The 19756-nt window shown below is 54.6% G+C and overlaps 1 protein-coding gene across 1 annotated transcript in view; it reads right to left on the minus strand.

Moving 5' to 3' along the window:
* Window positions 1-2928: 2928 nt before the first annotated feature.
* Window positions 2929-19756, minus strand: part of EEPD1 (endonuclease/exonuclease/phosphatase family domain containing 1) — a 110318-nt gene continuing 93490 nt past the window's right edge. The window contains exons 4-8 of the mRNA XM_072783499.1: window positions 16291-16401; window positions 12579-12713; window positions 9668-9806; window positions 5206-5400; window positions 2929-3607 (exon numbers count right to left, since the gene is read on the minus strand). Of these exons, the coding sequence (XP_072639600.1) occupies window positions 3408-3607; window positions 5206-5400; window positions 9668-9806; window positions 12579-12713; window positions 16291-16401 (780 nt within the window). The 3' untranslated portion in view covers window positions 2929-3407. The remainder of the gene's footprint in view (window positions 3608-5205; window positions 5401-9667; window positions 9807-12578; window positions 12714-16290; window positions 16402-19756) is intronic.

The raw sequence follows: 19756 nt of genomic DNA on the forward strand, positions 1-19756 counted from the left end.
GTAACTGAGTGGTGCCGAGGCCACTAATTCCTCTCCGTGGAGAGCAAACCCTGCGGCATGTGACGTGCACTTACCTCCCATTCCACAGATGGCGGAGACATCGGCCTGGCAGGTTCTCACTCACCCGAGTGGGATGGGATCTGCAGGGGAGCAGGCGGGGGGTGGGGGGTGGGCTCCAAACCACTAGATCCAAAGAAAGGCAAAGAAGAAAATAAGAAAATGACATCTCTCTGGCTTTGGAAGAATGCAGCCCTCTCTTGAGGGCCACTCCTGTTTTTGCTTCCCTTGACATCTTCCCGAATGGTAGTGAGGGGGTCCTAGCTGGGGCCTAATTATTTGTGGCACAGGAGGGCTTCCGGCTGCCCTCTGAGTCACCCCTGCTAAGTCTGGTGACAGCAAAAGGGCAGGGCTGGTGCAGCAGAGCTCAGAGAGATGGCCCTGGGCCCCGCTGGCCGGCTTCTGCACAGAGGAGGGGAGCTCTCCGATCACAGGACCTCTCATGGGACGATGGTCAGGAGAGGAAGGTTCCATCGAGGTAGGAGGGGAGGGGCTCTGCTCGCCCGTGGTGCCCCTGTGATAGAGTGACCCAGGGAGGACACCAGGGCTTCCACTTGGTGCCTGGGGCTTTCGGGTCCCCTAGCACTTAATCCTTCACTTCTCCTGCCCGAACCCACCCTCTGGACACCCAGCTCCGCATCAGGGGGCTCCTCTTGGCTTTTACGACAAAGTGGCTCCGCGGTTGGGCCCCTTCTCGAACAATCCTGGAGGACTGTAGGAGAAGGAAGAAAAGAATGGGGAGGAAAGAAGGGATGTCACATCTGTGGACAGAGCTGGGGATGGGGTGGGAGGAAAGTCTGGAGAAGCATAGGGTTTAGAAATGACTCGAAGGCGGGGTGGGGGTGCAGACAAATTCTATCCAGTGGACTGTGATTCAGCAATAACAAGAAATGAGCTGTCAGGCCGTGAAAAGAGAAACTTTAAACGCAGGTTGCTCAGAGAAGTCAACCTGGAAAGGCTACAGACTGACCAACTCTACGGCCTTCTAGAAGAGGCAAAACTACAGAGACGGTAGAAAGACCAGTGGTTGCCGGGCGAGCCTCTGGGAGGGGATGAGCAGGCGAGCACAGAGGGTTTTTAGAGCCGAGCAAAGCGGGTATCGGTCTTCACACGTTCGTTGAAACCCACGGAGTGTACAGAGAGTGAACTGTGAACTATGGACTTCGGTGGATGATAACATGCCCAGGCTAGCTCGCCGGTGGGAGCAACGACACCTCGCTAACGTCAACAGGGGAACTCTAGGACGGGTATGGGAACTCTGTGCTTTCTGCCCTCATCTCCTATAAACCTAAAACCACCCTTTAAAATAAACTCAGTTAAAGACGGCAAAACCGAGCAGAAAACAAGCCAAATCCATGCCCCAAAAGCAAAAACCAAGAAGGCGGAGGCTAGAACATCTCCCTCTGCGGACCCCCCCCAGCCAGGCTTCCTGAGCAAGGCTTGAATGTCAGGAGCCCACGAGGCCGGGCCACTCAGCGTGTGAGGCGTGGCTGCTGCTTTCAGCTCCCCCAGCCTCCAGCCCAAACCGAATGACCTTCGTCCAGGTCATGCAATTGGATTTCTCTTCCCCTCTCCTCTCACTTAAGAGGCCTTTTCTTTCCATCGTTTTGGTGCAAAAGGCAATCCGGCTAAAAGGATTTGGGGCAGCTGGCTGGTGAGCGCTGGTGGAGGTGAGGCACCAGAGGAGGTCTGCTCAGTTGGGTTGGGAGGTCCCCCCCTTCTCCTCCTTCCCCCCTTCTCCCCCTTCCTTCTAACTCCGGTGCTTTTGGTGAAAGCTCAGCGATCACAGGCTCCGTGCTCCGCTGCACAGTCCGAGCCCCAGGGAGAGGCACTACTCACCCTCCCGCTGGAGAGGGTCCCTCGGAACGGCCGGCGGATGCCCAGGCAGCCCCAGAACGCCCAGCAAAGACTTCCTTCCTGGGGCCATGATCATCGGTGACGCTTCTTGGAGCTGGGGGGATCCAAAAGATGGTCTCATGGAAAACAGGCCGCTTCCACCGCATCTGGCCCTGGCCCCGAGCCGTGGGGTCCACAGCGTGTGGTGACGACAGTTTCTGGGTACCGGCCCACAGCAGGTTCTCAGCGTGGGGGGAGGAATAAACCCTCGGCCCCATGGTGGCCTGGGTAGCCCATCATCTAGGCTCAGGACTCTCACCACCAGTGAGGCTACTTTCTCAGCCCTGGCGCCAGCAAACACAGAATGGACGTGTAGGCGCGGGCTTCGGGCTGGGCCTGGATCCCACCTGTTTACTCACCGCATATGTGACCGGTAGGAGGTTAAGCTGTCTAAAGCCTCGGTTTCTGTGGCTGTAAAATGGGTGTTATAATCCTGGTCTCACAGGAGAACCATGCCAGCTAAGGGAAGGGTGCCTAGGGGCCGTTCACATGTGCTTATCCCCCCCCCCCACCCCCCAAAACACCCTCCTCCCTCACTACTCCCAGGCTTTGCTTCTTGTGGATCCACAATTAACAGACATTCCTCAGAATCCCCACAGGGCAGCTCTGGGCCAGGGATCAGATTGAAAACTGAAGTAGGTGGGGAGGGAGGGAGGAAACACTATCATTCTGTTGGAATTCTCGTCCAGCCCAAGGGGGCCTGTGCCGAATGTCCAGGCACAGACTGTCCCAGGCACAGACTAGGTGCTCGATGCACGAGAGTGTAGCAAGGGGCTCAGAAGACGAAGAACAGGTGGGGAGGGAGAAAGCCCTAGATTTTATAGTGATCGCAGGGGGTCGGACGGGGGTGTGCAAGGCACCTCTGCAAAGTGGGGGGAGACTGTAGAGGGGCAGGCTCGCTGGCCCACAGCCTCATGGGCACAAAACACGGCCCCACCGCCAGGAACCCATCCCCGGGACTCTCACCGCAACCAGTCAGGTTCATCTCTGTTTATTGTTTTCAAAACAAAACTAAAAATCACCACTCAAAATGTTTGAGAAGAGTGCTCAGCTCCGTCACAGTTAAAAGCTTTATGTAATTTGCAGCCAGAGCATCGAGGACTGGTGGTCACCAACGGGAGCTTCTGGCGTGGCCCGGACAGGGCCTGGGGCCTGGGACGGCCGCTCCCGCCCCGGGAGCCCCAGCTCAGTCCTCTGCACGCGCCATCCAGGGGCACCCACAGAGGACAAGGACAGCTCAGCCCCCCCCCCCCGGGGCTTGCCAGTTGCCCATCCGGCACCTCCCTCCCCCACCAGAGGTCCCAAAACGTCCACAAACAAAGGCAGGAGGCAGGTGGAAGCCCAGGTGCTAGTGCTGTCAGGCTGAAGGCCAAACCGCAGCTGGGCTGCCTGCATGTTCTAGAAGGGGGAGCTCCCGGCTCCGGGCTCAGAGGCGGAGAAGAGATCTGGTGCCATCATCGCTCGTGCTTAATGTTGGCTTCGCTTCGCTCCAAGGTGACCCCGTTGCCGTTTCGAGGGCCTTCCTTCTTGCTCCAATCCTTTTCAGTGTAAAACTCAGCTAGCACGGGGCAGTGCTCAGAGGCCACTCCGCCCCAGGACCAGTTATCTGGAATCCAGGGGTTCGTGAGGCCTTCTCTCACGACAGCCCAGTGACCTGGAGTGACAGGGAAAGAGAGGGCCAGATATCAGGCCCGGGGCTGGGAGGGGGCACAGGCTGGCGGCTGGAAGCTTCTGCGGCAGGTGGGCAAGCCAGCGCCCCCTGACAACACCCCTCAGAGACCCAGCTTGCCGGGCAAGCTAAAGGTTTCGGCCAATTCGATTTGGCGGACAAGCGAGGGCTTAGCCTACCTTGGAGGCACCGAAATCCCCCTGCGTCTACGCTTCCCGCTCATTTACCCACCCGCCGGCCTACGGCTGGCCTCCTCCTCACCATATACTTCTTCTAACCTGAGCCGCAAGAATGAACCTGAGGCAGCGTCAAATAGCTCTCAAAGGTGGGACAGCTCATTGTGGCTTTGATTTGCATCCCCCCCACTCTGATGATCAGCGACATTGGGGTCTTTTCACGTACGTGTCGGCAACTTGCACGTCCTCTTTGGAAAAAGCCTGTCTGTTCGGTTCTTTTGCTCCTCCCTGCACATCACCCTCCATAACTTAGCAGCAAGGGGACAGAGGAAACGATTTCTAACCTCCCCCTGGCTCCGTGTTCTCTTGTGATGAGAACCCCGTCGTCTTCAGGGACCCTCCTGGCCACCTGGACAGGCCGCCCCAGCCTCTGACCAGCAGTGTTTTTCTGCAAACCATGTCTCCCCTAGTTTGGTGACTGTCACTCCCCCGGACACCCACTTCCATCATCCTTCAGCTCTTCCCTCACACAGGGCAACGGGCAACCAGCACCCAGAGAGGTGTAAGCAGCTGGTGACACAGTCTGGACTGGAAATTCTACTCCTGAGGACCTCAGCCCTGGCTGCCCGTGAGGCTTCCACAGGGGAACCCCAGAACTGGGACTTGCACAAATTGTAAACATCTCACTGAGGTATAATATGTAGGACACGTTGGCACTTGGCAAAGCACCAGGCAGGACTGAGAACCACGGTCCCTGCCATTCATCAAAAGACATTACGGTCACGGTCATATTTCTGCCTGTTTCCTGCCCCAAAGTCCGCTCAGCAGGTTACTGGTTTGTGGGTGGCGGGGGCCATGGGGCCGCATGGAGGTTAGCCACCCACTGCAGCCCGGTCCTCGTGGGGTCCTCGTGGGGCCCGTGTCGAGCACGTCCCGCACCCCACCCTGAGGCTCCGACACGTGTCTGCTCAGCCTCAGTGGCTGCTCCTCGGGGCACTGGCAGGAAACCACAGGCCACACCACGGGGCCTGGATGTGAGGAGGCTTGAGGAAGGTTTGCTCAATGACTAAGTGTCCTTAAGGTTCGAGAAAGCTATCAGCTCATCGCAGGGCCAGTATCTGTTGGCCCGTAACCAGCTTTGCCCGGGACACGCTGAATTTGTAGCTGAAGATCAGTGAACGCCTTCTAACTATTTTCCCAGCCCCCACCAGACTCTTCAGAGCGGCTCTGCTTGAATGATAGTTAGATAAGCACCTGAACGATGTGATCCTGTAAATGCCTACAGAGGAGGCAAGATAACCCCTTACCAGAGTTATCAAACCAAAGGATCTGGAACCATCAGGCCAGACAGGTCTCTCTCAACTCCCGTTTCTGAACAGGGGAAAGAATGAGCGACGTCCGCTTTACCTGTGAAAACCTTCTTTAAGCTTTTACTGATCCAGATGTTATCCAGAGACTTTGAGCCTTGGGGATTCTTGGTGCTGATGTTGGTGAAGGTGTGCGCAGGGACCAGGTGGTAAAATTTTTCTTTCCTCAAGATATCATAGTCACTGCTGTCGGGACCCTGGCCAAAGTCCCCTAAAACAATCATGTCTTTTTCTCCTGGAGGTGGGAAGAAAGAAAATCAGGCACTTAGGAGATGGCGGGAGGTAAACCCACTACTGATCGCGGCACGCTAAGTGGGAGGGATCTCGATTCTCTGACTGGACGCCCCAGGGTCAGGAAGGCTTATGGTTCTCATTCTACCAATTTTTCTAAATGCCTTGTGCAACAAACAAAAAGCCGAAATATCCACAAAACTTTAAAAGTAGGTCAGTAACACAATAGGAAAAGGAGCTGTGGGATGCAGAGATCACCCCTGTTCCAGCTCATGCGTTGCAAAATTGTGGCTGGAAAAAAACAAACAAACAAAACAAAACCTGAGGGTCTCAGCCAGATGTTTAACAAGAGCTTGACAAACATTCATTGGAGACGGTGGAGAAAAATATGCAAAGATACGAGATGGTGGCCACCGACATGTCAAGGAAAGAGGCCTCTGGAGAAACCAGCCCTGCACACGCTTTGTTCTCAGACTTCCAGCCTCCAGGATGGTGAAGAAATAAATGTCTATGGTCTAACCCACCCAGACCAATACAGTCGGTCTAAGCCCAAACCGACGGACACAGAGGGCCTAGAGGAGAAAGGGTTTCTCTTTGAAGTATTTGCAACATTCCTACCGTTGTCTGATGCACACTAGAGTAAGTGGAGTCATCACGAAGTATTCCCCAGAGGGAGCAGACATTCTGAGAGGACATCAGGGACCCCAGCTAGGCTCTGGGAGTCCCATCATCTCCGACCATCACTTCCTGTCTCGAGGTTCCCTCCGGGGGAAACCGCATTGCCGTGGGGAGCAGTGCTCCTGTCCTAACTTGCATAGGGAGGCTTTCAGGAGAGCAGTTCATACACGAGAGCCGCAGGTATCTGAGACACTCAGCAAAGTCTTTTGCGTTCCTGGACACGAATATGTTTCAGCAATAATGGCCAGAGGCAAAGAAATCTAGAGTGAAAGGACACGCCACCAGCAGAGGGCACTGGGGCACTGCAGACGACACCCCCCACCACCACCACCACCATAGCCAGGGGCCAGGAAGGACAGAAGGGGATGGGATGGGACACTCTCCTGTGGCCCTACCACGTGGCCGAAAGAGATGTAATGGTACCTCTGCGCTAGATCTCAACAACCTTGGTGCCCAAAGCAGGGCAAGCTCACGTGGTCTTGAGAAATCAGTGCCAACCTCAATGGGAAAGGAGACCCGAAAACCGTTCATACCTGACCACTGCTAACCTGACCAGGGCCCACCCATGAGCCCTCACCTGGTATTGGGTCTTCTGCACAGGTGAGGAGCTAAGTCTCTAGAGGCTCAACGGCTTGCCTCGAGTCACCAGGCCAGCCCTCAAGTCCAGGACTCTACACAAAGAGCTAGAATGGAAGAGCCACGGGGACGTGGGTGGGGGCTGTTCAGCACAAAACCCCACGTGCCTGGAACAGCACCTGCACCACGGCAGATACTCCATAAACACGTATGCGATGAACGGATGAATGAGGCACAAGGAAAACCCCAGAATTAAGACACAATTTTTGAAAGGAAGGAAGAGAAAGAGGCTTATCTTAATTAAGTAATAACACCGAAGGTTGTGAGAAACAAGGCAGGAGGTTCCCACACGATGAGAGAAGTTTTCACGGGGACGCAGACCTGAAAACGTCTGGGCCAACAAAGCCAATTCTGAAATCAGGAAGAGATGCTGGTGTCCAAGGTCAACACACCCAGCTCTGCGTCACTTCAAGAATGACAATAACAGCTCCCTTTCTGAACGGGCACCTCCAGGTCTCCTAGGACTCATCTGCTTTCTGTTAAATCGGCGTTGCTGAGGACGTCATAGAGTCCTTGCCTCTGAGAATCCACAGGTGTGCAGGTTCTCCCATAATCTCCTGAATTCTAGAAAGCCATTCGCCTGGGGTGGGCTCCTTAGTGCCCAGGCGTGAGTGGGGAATGTCTGGGGCTGATGTCCTCAGACAGTCCCCACGTCCGCGGAATGCCACAGGCAACAGCAGGAGCTGGTCCCCCCCCCCCCCAAGGGGTGGCCCAACCCAATGCCAGGCATTACTGTGCACACTGTCCCCTGCTAGCTGAGTTCACGGAGCGAGTCCCGGTGGGGTCTGAAAGAAGAGCATTCCATCAGAAGACTGGCACGCCACACACGGATGTCAACCCTGATGCACATTCCAGGCCAAGGCAGAAAGGCCCAGAGTTTGCTAATCAAATCGGTTCTGTTTGCTCTGATAGAAGGCCGTGGGATAAAAAGCTTAGCCTTTGTTTTAGCTCAGCCTCGCCTGCTAATAATCAATTTGCCCTGGCACCTTGGGCAGGCTGGAGCACTTCCTGAATCCTTGCGTCTGCGGGGTCACCGGGCAACAACTGGATCCTGGTTATAAGCACAAGGGCGCGGGGAACATGTGTCACCGTCCACACCTGGACAAGTCAAGGTCAGCCCGGCGGTGGGTCAACAGTCCCCTGGGCAACTTGGTACCAGAACCTGCTCGCTCTCCGGATGTCAGAGAAAACAGTGAGAAGCTATCAGAGAAGTCACGAACTGGCATTTTCCCTTTCTGCTTCCGTGTACAGATAAGGAAGCGCTTGAGGTTGAGAACAACAGAAATGTCCCCAGATTTCAAATGCTATCAGGCCATCCTTTTGAATTAGGTTAGGAACTAGCTGTGGGCGAACGATTTCCCACAGAGATGCTTCTTGGATGGGGGGGCTCAGCTTAAACACCTTTGACTTTTTTTTTTTACACTCCTAGTAGGTAGAAAGCTGGTCCCAGCACATCCTGGTTCAAAATGGGAGGTGCCTAAGCGATTGTTCGCAGCCACAGTATTCACAAGAGCCAAAGACCGAAACTGCCCAGGTGTCCATCAACCACCGAGTGGGTAAACAAAATGCCATATAGACGTACAATAAACAGTATTTGGCCTTAAAAAGGAAGGAAACTCTGGTCCATGCTACACGGTGGATGAACCATAAAGACCTAACGTAAGCGAGGTGGGCCAGCAACAAAGGGACAGCTACTGACTGCACGGTCCCACTTTCGGGGAGGTACCGGGAGCGGCCGAGTTCATAGGGAAAGAGAAAGGAGAAGGGGGTTGCTCGGGGCTGGGGCACAGTTCCCAGCTCGGGAAAGTGAAAAAGTTCTGCAGACGGACGAGGGTCAAGGTTGTAGAACCACTGAGCGCACTTCACGCCACCCACCTGCACCCTTAAAAGTGGGGATGATGGTAACCGTCAGGTCACATACACTTGACCACAACCATAAAACCATTTTAAAATGTGAATTTAGAACGTGACTGGATTGTTTCTACAGCTGGATCCTCATGAGTCGCCCACGTGGGGGGGGGGGCACCCTAACACGCGAAAGGCTTCGAAAACGAGAGAATACTGGTGAGCGTGTAAGAGAATTCCAGCCTCCAGATGCCAACCGTCACCTCGAGAGGGGTCGGCCTCCGAAAAGCTGAGCCAAACCGACGACATCCCCGTCTTTACAGCAGGGTCAACGTTTCCTCTTTTTTTTTTTTTTTTCAATGTTTCTTTCCTTCCAGGAAACCTCACCCAGGAAAACTTTCTGTATTGCTGGGCCAGAGCCTGGAAACAGAGGGCCAACTTCCTCCGGAAGCTCTGCTCTTCCCGGTGTGCTCTCAATTCCTCTGGTTATCTGGGAGTCCGCTCCTGGCCCCTGAGCCCCTGCTGTGGGCCTGGTGCGGCCACAGACGGTCACCACGGCCGCCGGGCCCCCCTGTGAGGTGAGCACTGGCCAGGCCCCCACCAGATGGGCTTGCCAAGGAGCCAAGATTAACACCTAGATTTTCTGAGAGCTCCAGGACCCCTTTGGTGCGACCTGCGTCCCACTGGGGAGAAAAAGCCTACTTGTGCTAATCGGGACTTTCACAGGTGCGTCACCAACAGCCTCTCTTTCAGAGGCAGGCACGTGCAAATCTGCAGGTGGCACTGCCACCAGGGCAGCTGAACCCACGAGGACCTGTCACGGGGGAAGGCGTCAGCACTTTTTTTCCCCTAATCCTTTCCATCCAAGAGAAGAGCTCATTAGCCGATACCACGGAACGTGCACAGTAGGCCCAAAGAGACAAAGAGGTCCCCATGCACGGGGGTGGCCGGGCTCCCTGAACACAGGGGCTACAGTGGTCTTCTGTGCCTCAGTATGCACCACCGCTGACAGCCTAAGGGAAAGGACCAATGCCCGGAAGAGGCAACCCCATGCCCACCCTCCAGAAGTGGGAGCCGTCGACCTAGCCACGGACAGAGAGACCATTTCCTACCTTTTAGGGTTTCCTGCAAGGTCTGTACAAAGCTAGCCAAGCGGTGGCTGTCACTGTGATTCCTGCTTGGATTCTCGCCCCCTGGGTGGACCAAGGTTGCCAGGTGAAGGTTCACAAGGGTCAAGTCATTACTTCCCACCTGAGGCGAGAGGAAACAAAGCAACAGGGACGGGCTTAGATGTTCCTATTTCCTGGATTCGTTACTTCCCAGTTACGAATCGCTTCCTGCACGGTGTTGACAACAGCAAACACAAACCAAGTAGCTTGCACCCCGAGAGCTCATGCAAGGTGGTGCCAGGTTAGATTTTTCTCTGAGGCACCTGTAGGACCGAAATCTCCCTTGTTCTATCAGTCCACTCCCCTACATCACACCGTCTCCTCCAACCGAGGGTCTGGAAAAACCAGGCACATCTGGAAATGTCAGGTTTGGGTTTTTTGTTTTTTCCTTCAAAGCAACTCCAAAGGCGGAGGAGGTGGTGGCTCTGGCAGCCGGTCGTTAGCCAAGACTGGGGCTCTCACCTTCCAGGGCCAGTTGGCGAGCCCTCTGCCAGGACCCCCTGCTGGGGCCCGTCTCCTTCCCCACCCCACCCCACCCCAAAAGTTGCCTGCTTTTCCCTCTGGAGACCACTATGCCCGGATGCTCCCTTTCTCCAGATTTCAAATGCATCAAGCGGGGAATCTGGCTGAAGGTCGGCAGCACGGGCTATGCCCTGATCCTGCACCCCCAGGGTGCAGGGCCTGGTGGGCAGGTCCAGGCGCCTGCAGGCAGAGCCCGTCTCCTGAGCACCACAGCATCGCTCAGCGGCTCGGGGTTTAGCAATCCTGCCCTTCCGCTTGTCATGGCAACAAACACTAAACACTGCCAGGAGGGAAGGGGGTGCAGGGGGAGCCCCCAGGAAGTGGAGGCTGACCCCAGTTTGCCCACCACCGCCCAGCCTGGAGAGCTCTCTGCAGCTGTGACCACAGAGGAACCATGAGGCCACAGGTAGGGAAACCCCGCCAAGGGAGGGGGCTAGAGCCAAGGCACATCTCCACACCATACCACTTGTCCGGCCCAGACTGGGGCGTGAAGGATAGGAGGCCGAGCGCCCGTCTAAGCACGTTAAAGGATTTGGACCAATAATTCAGGACACGGTAGCATTTTCTCATTGGCCATTAAAAGCAGCCAGCCATGGGGCGCCGGGGTGGCTCAGTTGGTTAAGCGTCTGCCTTCGGCTCAGGTCATGATCCTGGGGTTTTGGTGTCAAGCCGCACATGGGGCTCCCTGCTTAGCAGGGCGTCTGCTTCTCCCTCTGCCCCCACCCACCCCTCGCTCATGCCTGTGTGCTCGCTCTCTCTTTCTCTCAAATCTTAAAAAACAAAACAAACAAAAACCATCCAGACTTTTAGAGACATTGGTTGGTCTGGGGGTTGTCTTGCCAGGTAAAAGCACGTATAACCACTTTACATAAAAAGAAAAGCAGCCCAGGGCAGCCCTGGTGGCTCAGCGGTTTAGCATCGCCTGCAGTCCAGGGCGTGATACTGGAGACCCGGGATCGAGTCCAGGTCGGGGTCCTTGCAGGGAGCCTGCTTCTCCCTCTGCCTGTGTCTCTGCCTCTCTCTCTGTGTGTCACTCATGAATTTAATTTTAATGCCAGTGCGGCATTAGGAGGTTTTAAAGATGATAACTGGCTGATTTTACACGTCTGTCTCCTAAGCGCAACCTAAGACACCCCGGGGTGGGTGTGCACATGGAACCCCAGCAACCTTGCAGCTAGGGAGGGGCAGGAGCTTGGACTAGACCCCAACCCGAGCCAACACAGCCCCCGAGGGCTGCCCCAGCCGGGAGCTGCCAGAGACTGTGCTGTGGTTCGAAGCAACTCTGAGGCTCCCGAACTGGTCTGGAGCACACAGAAGGGGGAAGGCTCCTCAGACCCCCACAGGTGGCTTGCTGGGCTCGGTGGCAAGGGCCCGCTCTTGCCCGACCCTGTGATTTCACAGGTAAGTGCTGTGGGGATAAGGTCCATTGAGTGCCCACTGGGTGATGGGTTCTGGCTGCTGGCTCCTTGTTCCCCCTAGTTCCGAGCTCCTGACCGTTGGCCGTTCTGAGCACTGCCCAGGGACATGCAGGCGAATCAGAGGGAGAGCTCACATCAGCCTGCCAACGCTCCCATGTGAGGGGCTCATCTGGAGGAGGTCAGTGGTGGGGCTGCCCTGACCCTAGAGCCCAGAGGCTCCTCCTGCATCCCCTCTGAACCCAAATGACCCCTTGAGGGTCATCCCCTTGTCCCCGGTACAGGTTCTGCTGTCCTCTAAATCCAGTGGTTTCCAAATATCAGAGAGATGAAGAGGCCCTAAAGGTGCCTTGGAAAAACAGGCAGTCCTGGGCCCTATTCCAGAAATCCTGCGTGTTCGGGGGAGGGTCCAGGAATACCTGATTTAAAAAAAATCTCCCCAGGTAATTCTGACCTGTATTAGGTTTGGGAACCAGCCACTTGATCCCCTTCCTGCCCAAATGCCAGTGTTATTGGAGCTAGAGTCCCCTCACCCCCAGGCCCTCGCATTCCTGCCCTGGACAAGTTCATCAGCCAAGGGAGCCCCAAGAGGACATGGCAACCTGGCCCTGAGACAGAGCAGATGAGGTTGCTCTGGATCACAGTTTACAAAGGGACTCCCCCCACCCCCTTTTATTTTTTTATTTTATTTTATTTTTATTTATGTATGATAGTCACACACACAGAGAGAGAGAGAGAGGCAGAGACACAGGCAGAGGGAGAAGCAGGCTCCATGCACTGGGACCCCGACGTGGGATTCGATCCCGGGTCTCCAGGATCGCGCCCTGGGCCAAAGGCAGGCGCCAAACCGCTGCGCCACCCAGGGATCCCCCCACCCCCCTTTTAGAAGTAGACCTTCACAGCGACACAAACGGTACCTTGAAACGCGCCAGGTACGGGCTGGGACCCGACGGCTTCCCGTGCCCGTTGCCAGGAGAACTTTCCTGCGAGGTGGCGTCTCTCAGCTCCACGCCGGCCGCAGCATCCCACAGGAATCCTGAGAACCCGGCGCCCTGCAGGAGAAGGGGGTGCGTCAGTTTGGAGAGCAGTCGGTTCTGTGGCAGGGCTCAGCCCCTACCTGGGGGAGGAGGCAGGAGAAACCAGGAGATGGGGGGGGGGGTCTCTGCACTGGGTCCTGGGATCACATGCACGGGGATTGTTTCTGAAACAAAAGCAGACCCCAAAGCTATAGCGTGCTCCTCCTTGTCCCCTTGCCCCAAACTTCCCACGCTGCCACTTTCAGAGGTTTATGCGCAGCCAAGGGTGCCTGGGCTCTCATCATTTTGGGAGGGATGTGAGGGGAGCCCTAAGCACAGAGTTGTCTTTTTAATCATCACATTCCAGGAGTCAGATACTCATACCCGCGTCCACCAAGCAGGAACTGAGCTGCCCAGAGAGGTTAAGTAACTTCCCTAACACCCCACTGCTGGTAAACAGCGATGCTGAGAATCAAATAGAGGACTCCAAAGGGTGGGCTTTGCTTACTGATTAGTTGCAGCTCACGACCAGTAAGTACCCGGCACCTAGTAAATCCTCCATAAATATTTGCTGGCTGGATGGAGGTCAGTGCTAAGAGTCCCAGGGGTTTGGACCCGGTCAAGGGCCCTCTGCAGGTGGACAGGGCCCACACAGGGGCCTGCAGCCCCAGGACAGGGCCCTGTGAGGGCCAGCGGGTGGCGTCAGGGGTGTCCTGAGGCCTGACACTAAACACCACTATCTCTGGCCTCAGATGACCTGCCTGTTTCTTGCTGCTGTCCGTGGGGCCTTCTGGAAAGAGGAAAAGCCTCCTCTCCCAGCCCATCCCAGCATCTGCAGGCTCTGCTGCCAGAGGTCGGCAGCGGGATCTGTGGCATCGCTGGAGGGGCCGGAGACACTTATTACCAAAAGAGAGGAAATGACTCTGCACAACCAGAGTGGCCTGTGCTGAGTCCCCAGCGTCCGCTCAGGTCCCAGCCCCAGGCCTTGCTGGGCTCAGCACCTTAACCAGACCAACTCGTGTTGGGGAGGAGGGAGGGGAACCATGTTCTGCACGTTGTGCACTTTGACATTTATGACCACAGGCCTGTGGCCGGAGAGGACGCCAGTTTAAGAACTGGAAGCCCTGGATCTCGTGCCACCCGTCACTCAGCCGTGAGACCACGGAGCCTTCCATTTCTCTAAACCTATTTCCTTGGGTGTAAAGTGAGTGAAATGGGATTTGCCCTTTCAGCGTTGGAGGGTTATCCTCCCACTTACTGTTTCTCCGAGGCTCAGCTCTGCTTAAAAGCTTCAGGGGCTCCCCAGGGCGCACCGGCCACTGCCCAGGAGCCCTCCGGGGAGCACCTGCCTGTTCGGTGCCGCCCCTCACACCTGCTCACCCGCCTTTCCAGCAGCACCAGGTGTTTCTGGGGGTCTCTCCCGACCCCTGGTCCCGGGGGCCCTGTCTCTTGAAGAACGGCCGCACCTCCACTAGGGGCAGTAGGAGATGGAGTGTTGGAGCCAGGGCTCCACCTGGGTTCGAGCCCGACCCCGCCGTGTGGCAGCCAGAGGGCTGCCGGGCAGACGGTCTTGCCTTATAGGTGTGGGCCTTCTCATCTACAGCCGCCAACCCCCCCCCCGCCCGCCCAGCTGTGGGGCAAGGGCTTGAGAGCTGAGCAGGGGCACCCGATGTCACTTCAGGCCCTGGGGGAATGGCAGTTGCTGCCACCACCTGCCCACATTTGTCTTGGGTAGAGATGGAACACATGCAACTTGCAGACACAATTTATTCAACAGCATTTAAAAATTTTTTTCGGTTATCTGTTCATATTCAAAATTCAGGAACTTTCACATTAAAGTCTAGATATTTGCATCTTTTGAGACACCGGGAGATGTGTCCACACTAGGCGCACTGCCCCCACGGCAACAAGTGTACAATGGCCCAGCCGCAGCCTGACACAGGTGTGGACTTCCAGGCCAGCAGTGCCTCTCGTGGGCCCGCCAGGCCCTGGCCTGTGTTTCAGTGCACCTGATCTTTTCAAATCCTACAGCTTCCTGCTGATTGACAGAAGGAAGGGGCTATTGCTCCCATTTTAGAGATAAAGGAATTGGGGCTGAGAAGTTTAAGTGGCTTGAACTCGGGTCTCCCTGCAACTGCACATTGTCCTCCAATGGCCTAGGCACCCCAGCCTCGAGTGGGGTTCCCCGCCTCATGCCTCCAATAGGCCGGGAGCTCCCTGAGGGAGGGGCTATGTCAGCTCAGGTTGGATTCCGGCCCTGGGCTTGCAAGGACTAAAACCAGGCAGGGCTGGGTCCCTGGGTCTGTGTTTCTCACCCATGTATGTTTGGCATGTGGCACAGTGCCTGGCACGTAGTAACCTGATGATTTCCCAGCAGATAAGCAGTGTTAAGTGGACTACAAGAGCTTAGTGAACCTACATATGTACAAAGTGCTATTTTTTTTTAAAGGTAAGATGGTATTATTAGTTCTATGTAGACTGAGAAAGGACAGCCATGGGCTACCGAGGGAAAGACTAGCTATGTCCCAATTTGGCTTAATTTCTAGCCTATGGGGAATGTACACTGGCTGTCACCTATAGTAACCATTTACACTCCAAAACATAAAACCCAGAGAAAGAAGATTTACATCACATTTTTAAGTAGCAGCTAAAAAGAGAGCTTATTGTCAATAAATGGTTGGATACTTTTCATCCATATCACTCACATAAATGTTATTTACGTATGTTTATAAACAGGTATACTAGAGAGGAAAAATACATTTGCATTATAGAAAAACTATGTAATGACACAGTTTCTGACTCATGATTAACTCTTGAAAGTCTATTTTAAAATCCAAAACCCCACTAATATTGGGACATCAGGGGGCTCAGTGGTTGAGCACCTGCCTTTAGCTCAGGTCGTGATCCGGGGTCCTGGGATGGAGTCCCACATGGGCTCCCTGCGTGGAGCCAGCTTCTCCCTCTGCCTAGGTCTCAGCCTTTCTTTGGGTGTCTCTCATGAATAAATAAATAAAAACTAAAAATAAAATAAAATAAAATAAAATCCCACGAATATCAAACACTCCTAGTGTGTAAAAACTGGTCTTGCATAGATCTGTAAGAGTGAAACATATCCCTACAGCCACAGGGGAACTACCAACGAAAGAAAATTCAAAATGACAATCTGCTCAACATGCCCACAGAACATTTCCATGTGCACAATTTCTACCTCAGAAAGCAAACGCTTTGCGTATGAATTAAGTGAATCTGAAGTTTTCAGTCAAGAAACAATGGGCTCTCCACAAACTTGGCAGAGAATGGAACTGTGGAGACGGGATTAAGAGGACAAAGGACAGAAATACCCCATCCGCAGCCTTGGCTCCAGACAGGATTTCTCTTCTCCTCCCAACACCCCCAACTCCCATTTCCGTCTGGGCAGGAGTCCATTCCCGATCTACATACGAAACGAGAACCAGGGCATTTTGAGATGAATGGCAAAGAGCTAAGAGACGTGCAGAAACGCAAAACAGCATCGAGGATGTTGGCAAAGAAAAAATTTTAAACGTCTGTGATTAGGGGAAAAGGCTGTTTCAACAAAATGGAGATAAAATCCAGGTGTTGCAGAAGAAGGTACCTTCTGGAGCTGAGTAGAGGGCATCTCAGCAACAACGGCCTTCCAGCATCCCCGGGGTCCCTTCCACTTGCGGATGTTGGGCAGGATGGGCTGGTTTAGCTCCGTACAGAACTGCAAAGACAGAGCACAGGTCGGTGTGTGATCCTGCATCCAGCACCTGCGGCCAGCGGGGGGGTGGGGGGGGCAGCAGCCTGAGGAACCAGGAGATGCCTGACCCTGACTCATCAGCCTTATTCAGAGACTTGTCGGACGTTTTCCCTATGTTCTTAGGGTTTGTGAAGACCCAGGGGTCTGAAAAAGCCCAACAAATTAAAAAGCAAACGATCTATAAAACACACAATAATCACCTGGGTTGGGGGGGGGGGCCCTCTCAGTTCATAGCAATCAATTCTTTTTTGTAGCATTCTAGTACAAATAGCTCAAAATTGTTAGAATCCTTTTTATCCTTGTAAAACCAGTGGTTTCAAGGTCCCACGGGGGTCCAAATCGGTATCAAGCGTGGAGGAGGGAAGAGGAATGAGCTCTTCTCCCGGGAGCTTAGCTTAGAGGTAGAAAAACTGACCCCCCAAGCTTCATCCTGAACTACTACCATCTTGCTCACTCTGATTCTTTTCCTAGAAGGAAGCCCCACTGCCATGAGTGGCTACCGCCCCCCAAGTGTGACTTCTTTTTGCTCACGTGTGTGCCACCAATGTGGCCTAGGAACTGTAAAGCCACTGGGTCACCAAAGCAAGTGAAAATCACACAGGCCACGTAAGTGAGGAGTTAACCAACGATGTGCTCCAAAATGTGTGGATCAGTTCCTCTAACTTCACGCCTCAGACACAACCCAGACTCTTGAGGATGGCTTTTTGAGGGCTCCCCAGAATGTGTCCTACTTGGGTTTAGTGTTTGAAATGCCCCAACACCTGGTTCCGCCCCTTCCTGGTGACACCGGCCGTGTCTGCTTCATGCACCTCGCAGCAAAGCCACTCACCTCTCTCCGTGCCCTGCCCTCCAAGGGAGTCTTGGGGCGTCCTTCTGGACACCTCATCACTCTCTCTTCAGGGAGCTGCCCTCAGCTAATCTGACTTAGCTCCGCAGCTTTAGCTTAAACCTCTGTCCCAAAGGCCCCCAGAGCCGTACCTGCAGCTCAGATTTCTCTCCGGAGGTTCCAATAGCACTTTGACAACCCTTTTAACATTTCCACCTGAACATCTCTGCAAACCACAAGCCCGGCGGGTCACAAAGAGACAAGCCATTCCCCTCCCCCATCCCCATTCCCGTCTCAGTGCCCTGCACGGCCATCTGTGGCTGCTTGGACTCTTCCCTCCCTTCCCTGGTCCCCTCTCTCACTGGGCCTGGCCCGCTGGTTCTACTGTCCCACGTGTCCGGGGCTCCCTCTCTTTGCTCTCTGGTCCCATGGCCGTGGCCTGCTTCGGAGACCCTTCTTCTCTCACCCGGGTCACCAGCATTGCTCGGAAGGTTTCCTGCCTGTCATTCAATCATGCTCTATCTGTCCCCGGGGTAAGCTGTGATGGCCATGCTCACCTGCTACCCCTGTGGTTCTTCCAGTATGATCTGGGGCTCAGGAGCCTTACCTGGAAATTGGTTAGAAATCCTCTGGCCCCATCCTAGGCCTACAGGATCAGAGACGCGAAAGAGGCCCAGTGATCTGTTTTTAACAAGCCCTCCAGGGGATTCTGATGCTTACCAAGGTGGGAAGGGCCTCTGCAGCTGCCCACAGCCTCAGAAGCACCTGGCCCCACGCAGGTGGCATTGGGGGCCCCACGCAGGTGGCACAGGGATGGGGGTGTGGGAGGGCAAACAGCTGTCAGCCCCCTGCAGGAACACCTCCACAGAGCTGCATTCCTGGCCCTTCCTGGGAATGCCCTCACACTGCTTATGCTGTAAGAGGGAAGATGAGGCCTCCCTCCCTGCGCAAGGGAGGAAGCATGATGGGAGTTCTGTTAGATACTCGCGGTTCTTGGGGTTCTGTTTTTACAGGTAGACAGTTAAGCGTCTGCCCTTACTGACCACAGACAGTATGAGAGCAGGGACTGTACCCAAGTCCCCTTGGCACAGAGCATGGCACCCAGGAACATTCTCTGAGCATCTGCTGCTGAACCAGGACACTCCAAGAAGGCTGGCACTCCTCAAATCCGCGTATGACAATCAAAAGGGAGAATTTCTCCTTGCAGCTCCTTATCTAAATAATGGCCTCAATTTTAACCTGATTTTGAGTTTGCCTGAGAAGTATTCTCTTTGGGATTTGGTCGCCGGGGCCTTTATCAGGGCTGAGGGGCTGTGGACAGTGCTGTTTCTAATGGGGCCCTCACCCGAGATGGGTCCCCTTGGCCAGATGGTCCTGGCTGGAAGCCATCCACGGATGGGAAATGAAGCACTTTGGAAACTGCAGCCGGAATGTATTGACGATAACTTTAGGGATCCAGCGAGGAAATGTACTACACAAAGGGTCCAATTTCCTGCCGGGGAATCATGTGCTTGCTGAGTGATCATTAGAGCCAAATCCGAGAATCATTAAAAAGGAAAGCAGCTCCTAATGCCCATCTGGTGCTTCCTCTTCTCCACGCAGGGAGTCCCGCACCTGCCTGCTCCCCCCAATCTCCTGGGAAGCACCCTAGGAGGAGGGGCTCTATTTTTCTTCTAAAGCCCCCTCAGGTGATTAGCCAACCATTCAGATTAGAGCCCCAGTCTTTGGGGGGGACCCCCGCTGTACTGGGAAGAGCTCCATGTAGGCACCACTAATCTCATCCTTCCCAACCCTACAGAACCTTCAGTCACCTGGAGACAGGTCAATCTCCCCTTCATGGAGAGCACCGTTCCCATTCCTGGCAATGCCACTTCGACAGGAAGGGTGAAAATGTGAAGAGGTGGCACCGGCGGACACTGTTCTCCATGCTCACCACCCTCAGAGATGGCCTCTTGGGCCTAACATGTGCTGGGTTTCAAAGTGTGGTCACCTGGGAACTCATCAAGCATGCAGATCCGCAGGCCCCTCTCCACCCAAGACCGCACTGGAAACTCTGGGCTGGGGCCAGGTGATCTGCATTTTAACAGCCCCTCCAGGTGACTCTGACCCAGCCTAAAGTTGGTGCTACTGGATGAAGGAAAAGACACTCTCCTTTTGTTTTCTATCCAAAAACCTTTCTTTCACAGGTAAACTCTTAAGAGATTTAAGGAACCCATAAGCCCTAAATTTTAAGGGCCACCTATACTTTGTACATCTGAAGCCTTGCTCTTGATAACCTCCCTCGGCCCACAGAGTAGATGATCTCCTCCCTCCCCTACCCCCGCCCCACGCCCTCTTCTTCAGTAGTTCTTACGTTATGGGATGCAATTAACAGCTGAAGGGACCAGGGGAAAAATGTTTATGGCTAGAAGCATTCTACGCCCCATCTGCATGAGCAGCGCTAGGTAAGGCGTGGGACCGTCTTCTCTGTCCAGGGCTGGAAGAACTGCCAGT

Source organism: Canis lupus, chromosome 18, assembly GCF_048164855.1.
Source record: "Canis lupus baileyi chromosome 18, mCanLup2.hap1, whole genome shotgun sequence".
Lineage (NCBI taxonomy): Eukaryota > Metazoa > Chordata > Mammalia > Carnivora > Canidae > Canis > Canis lupus.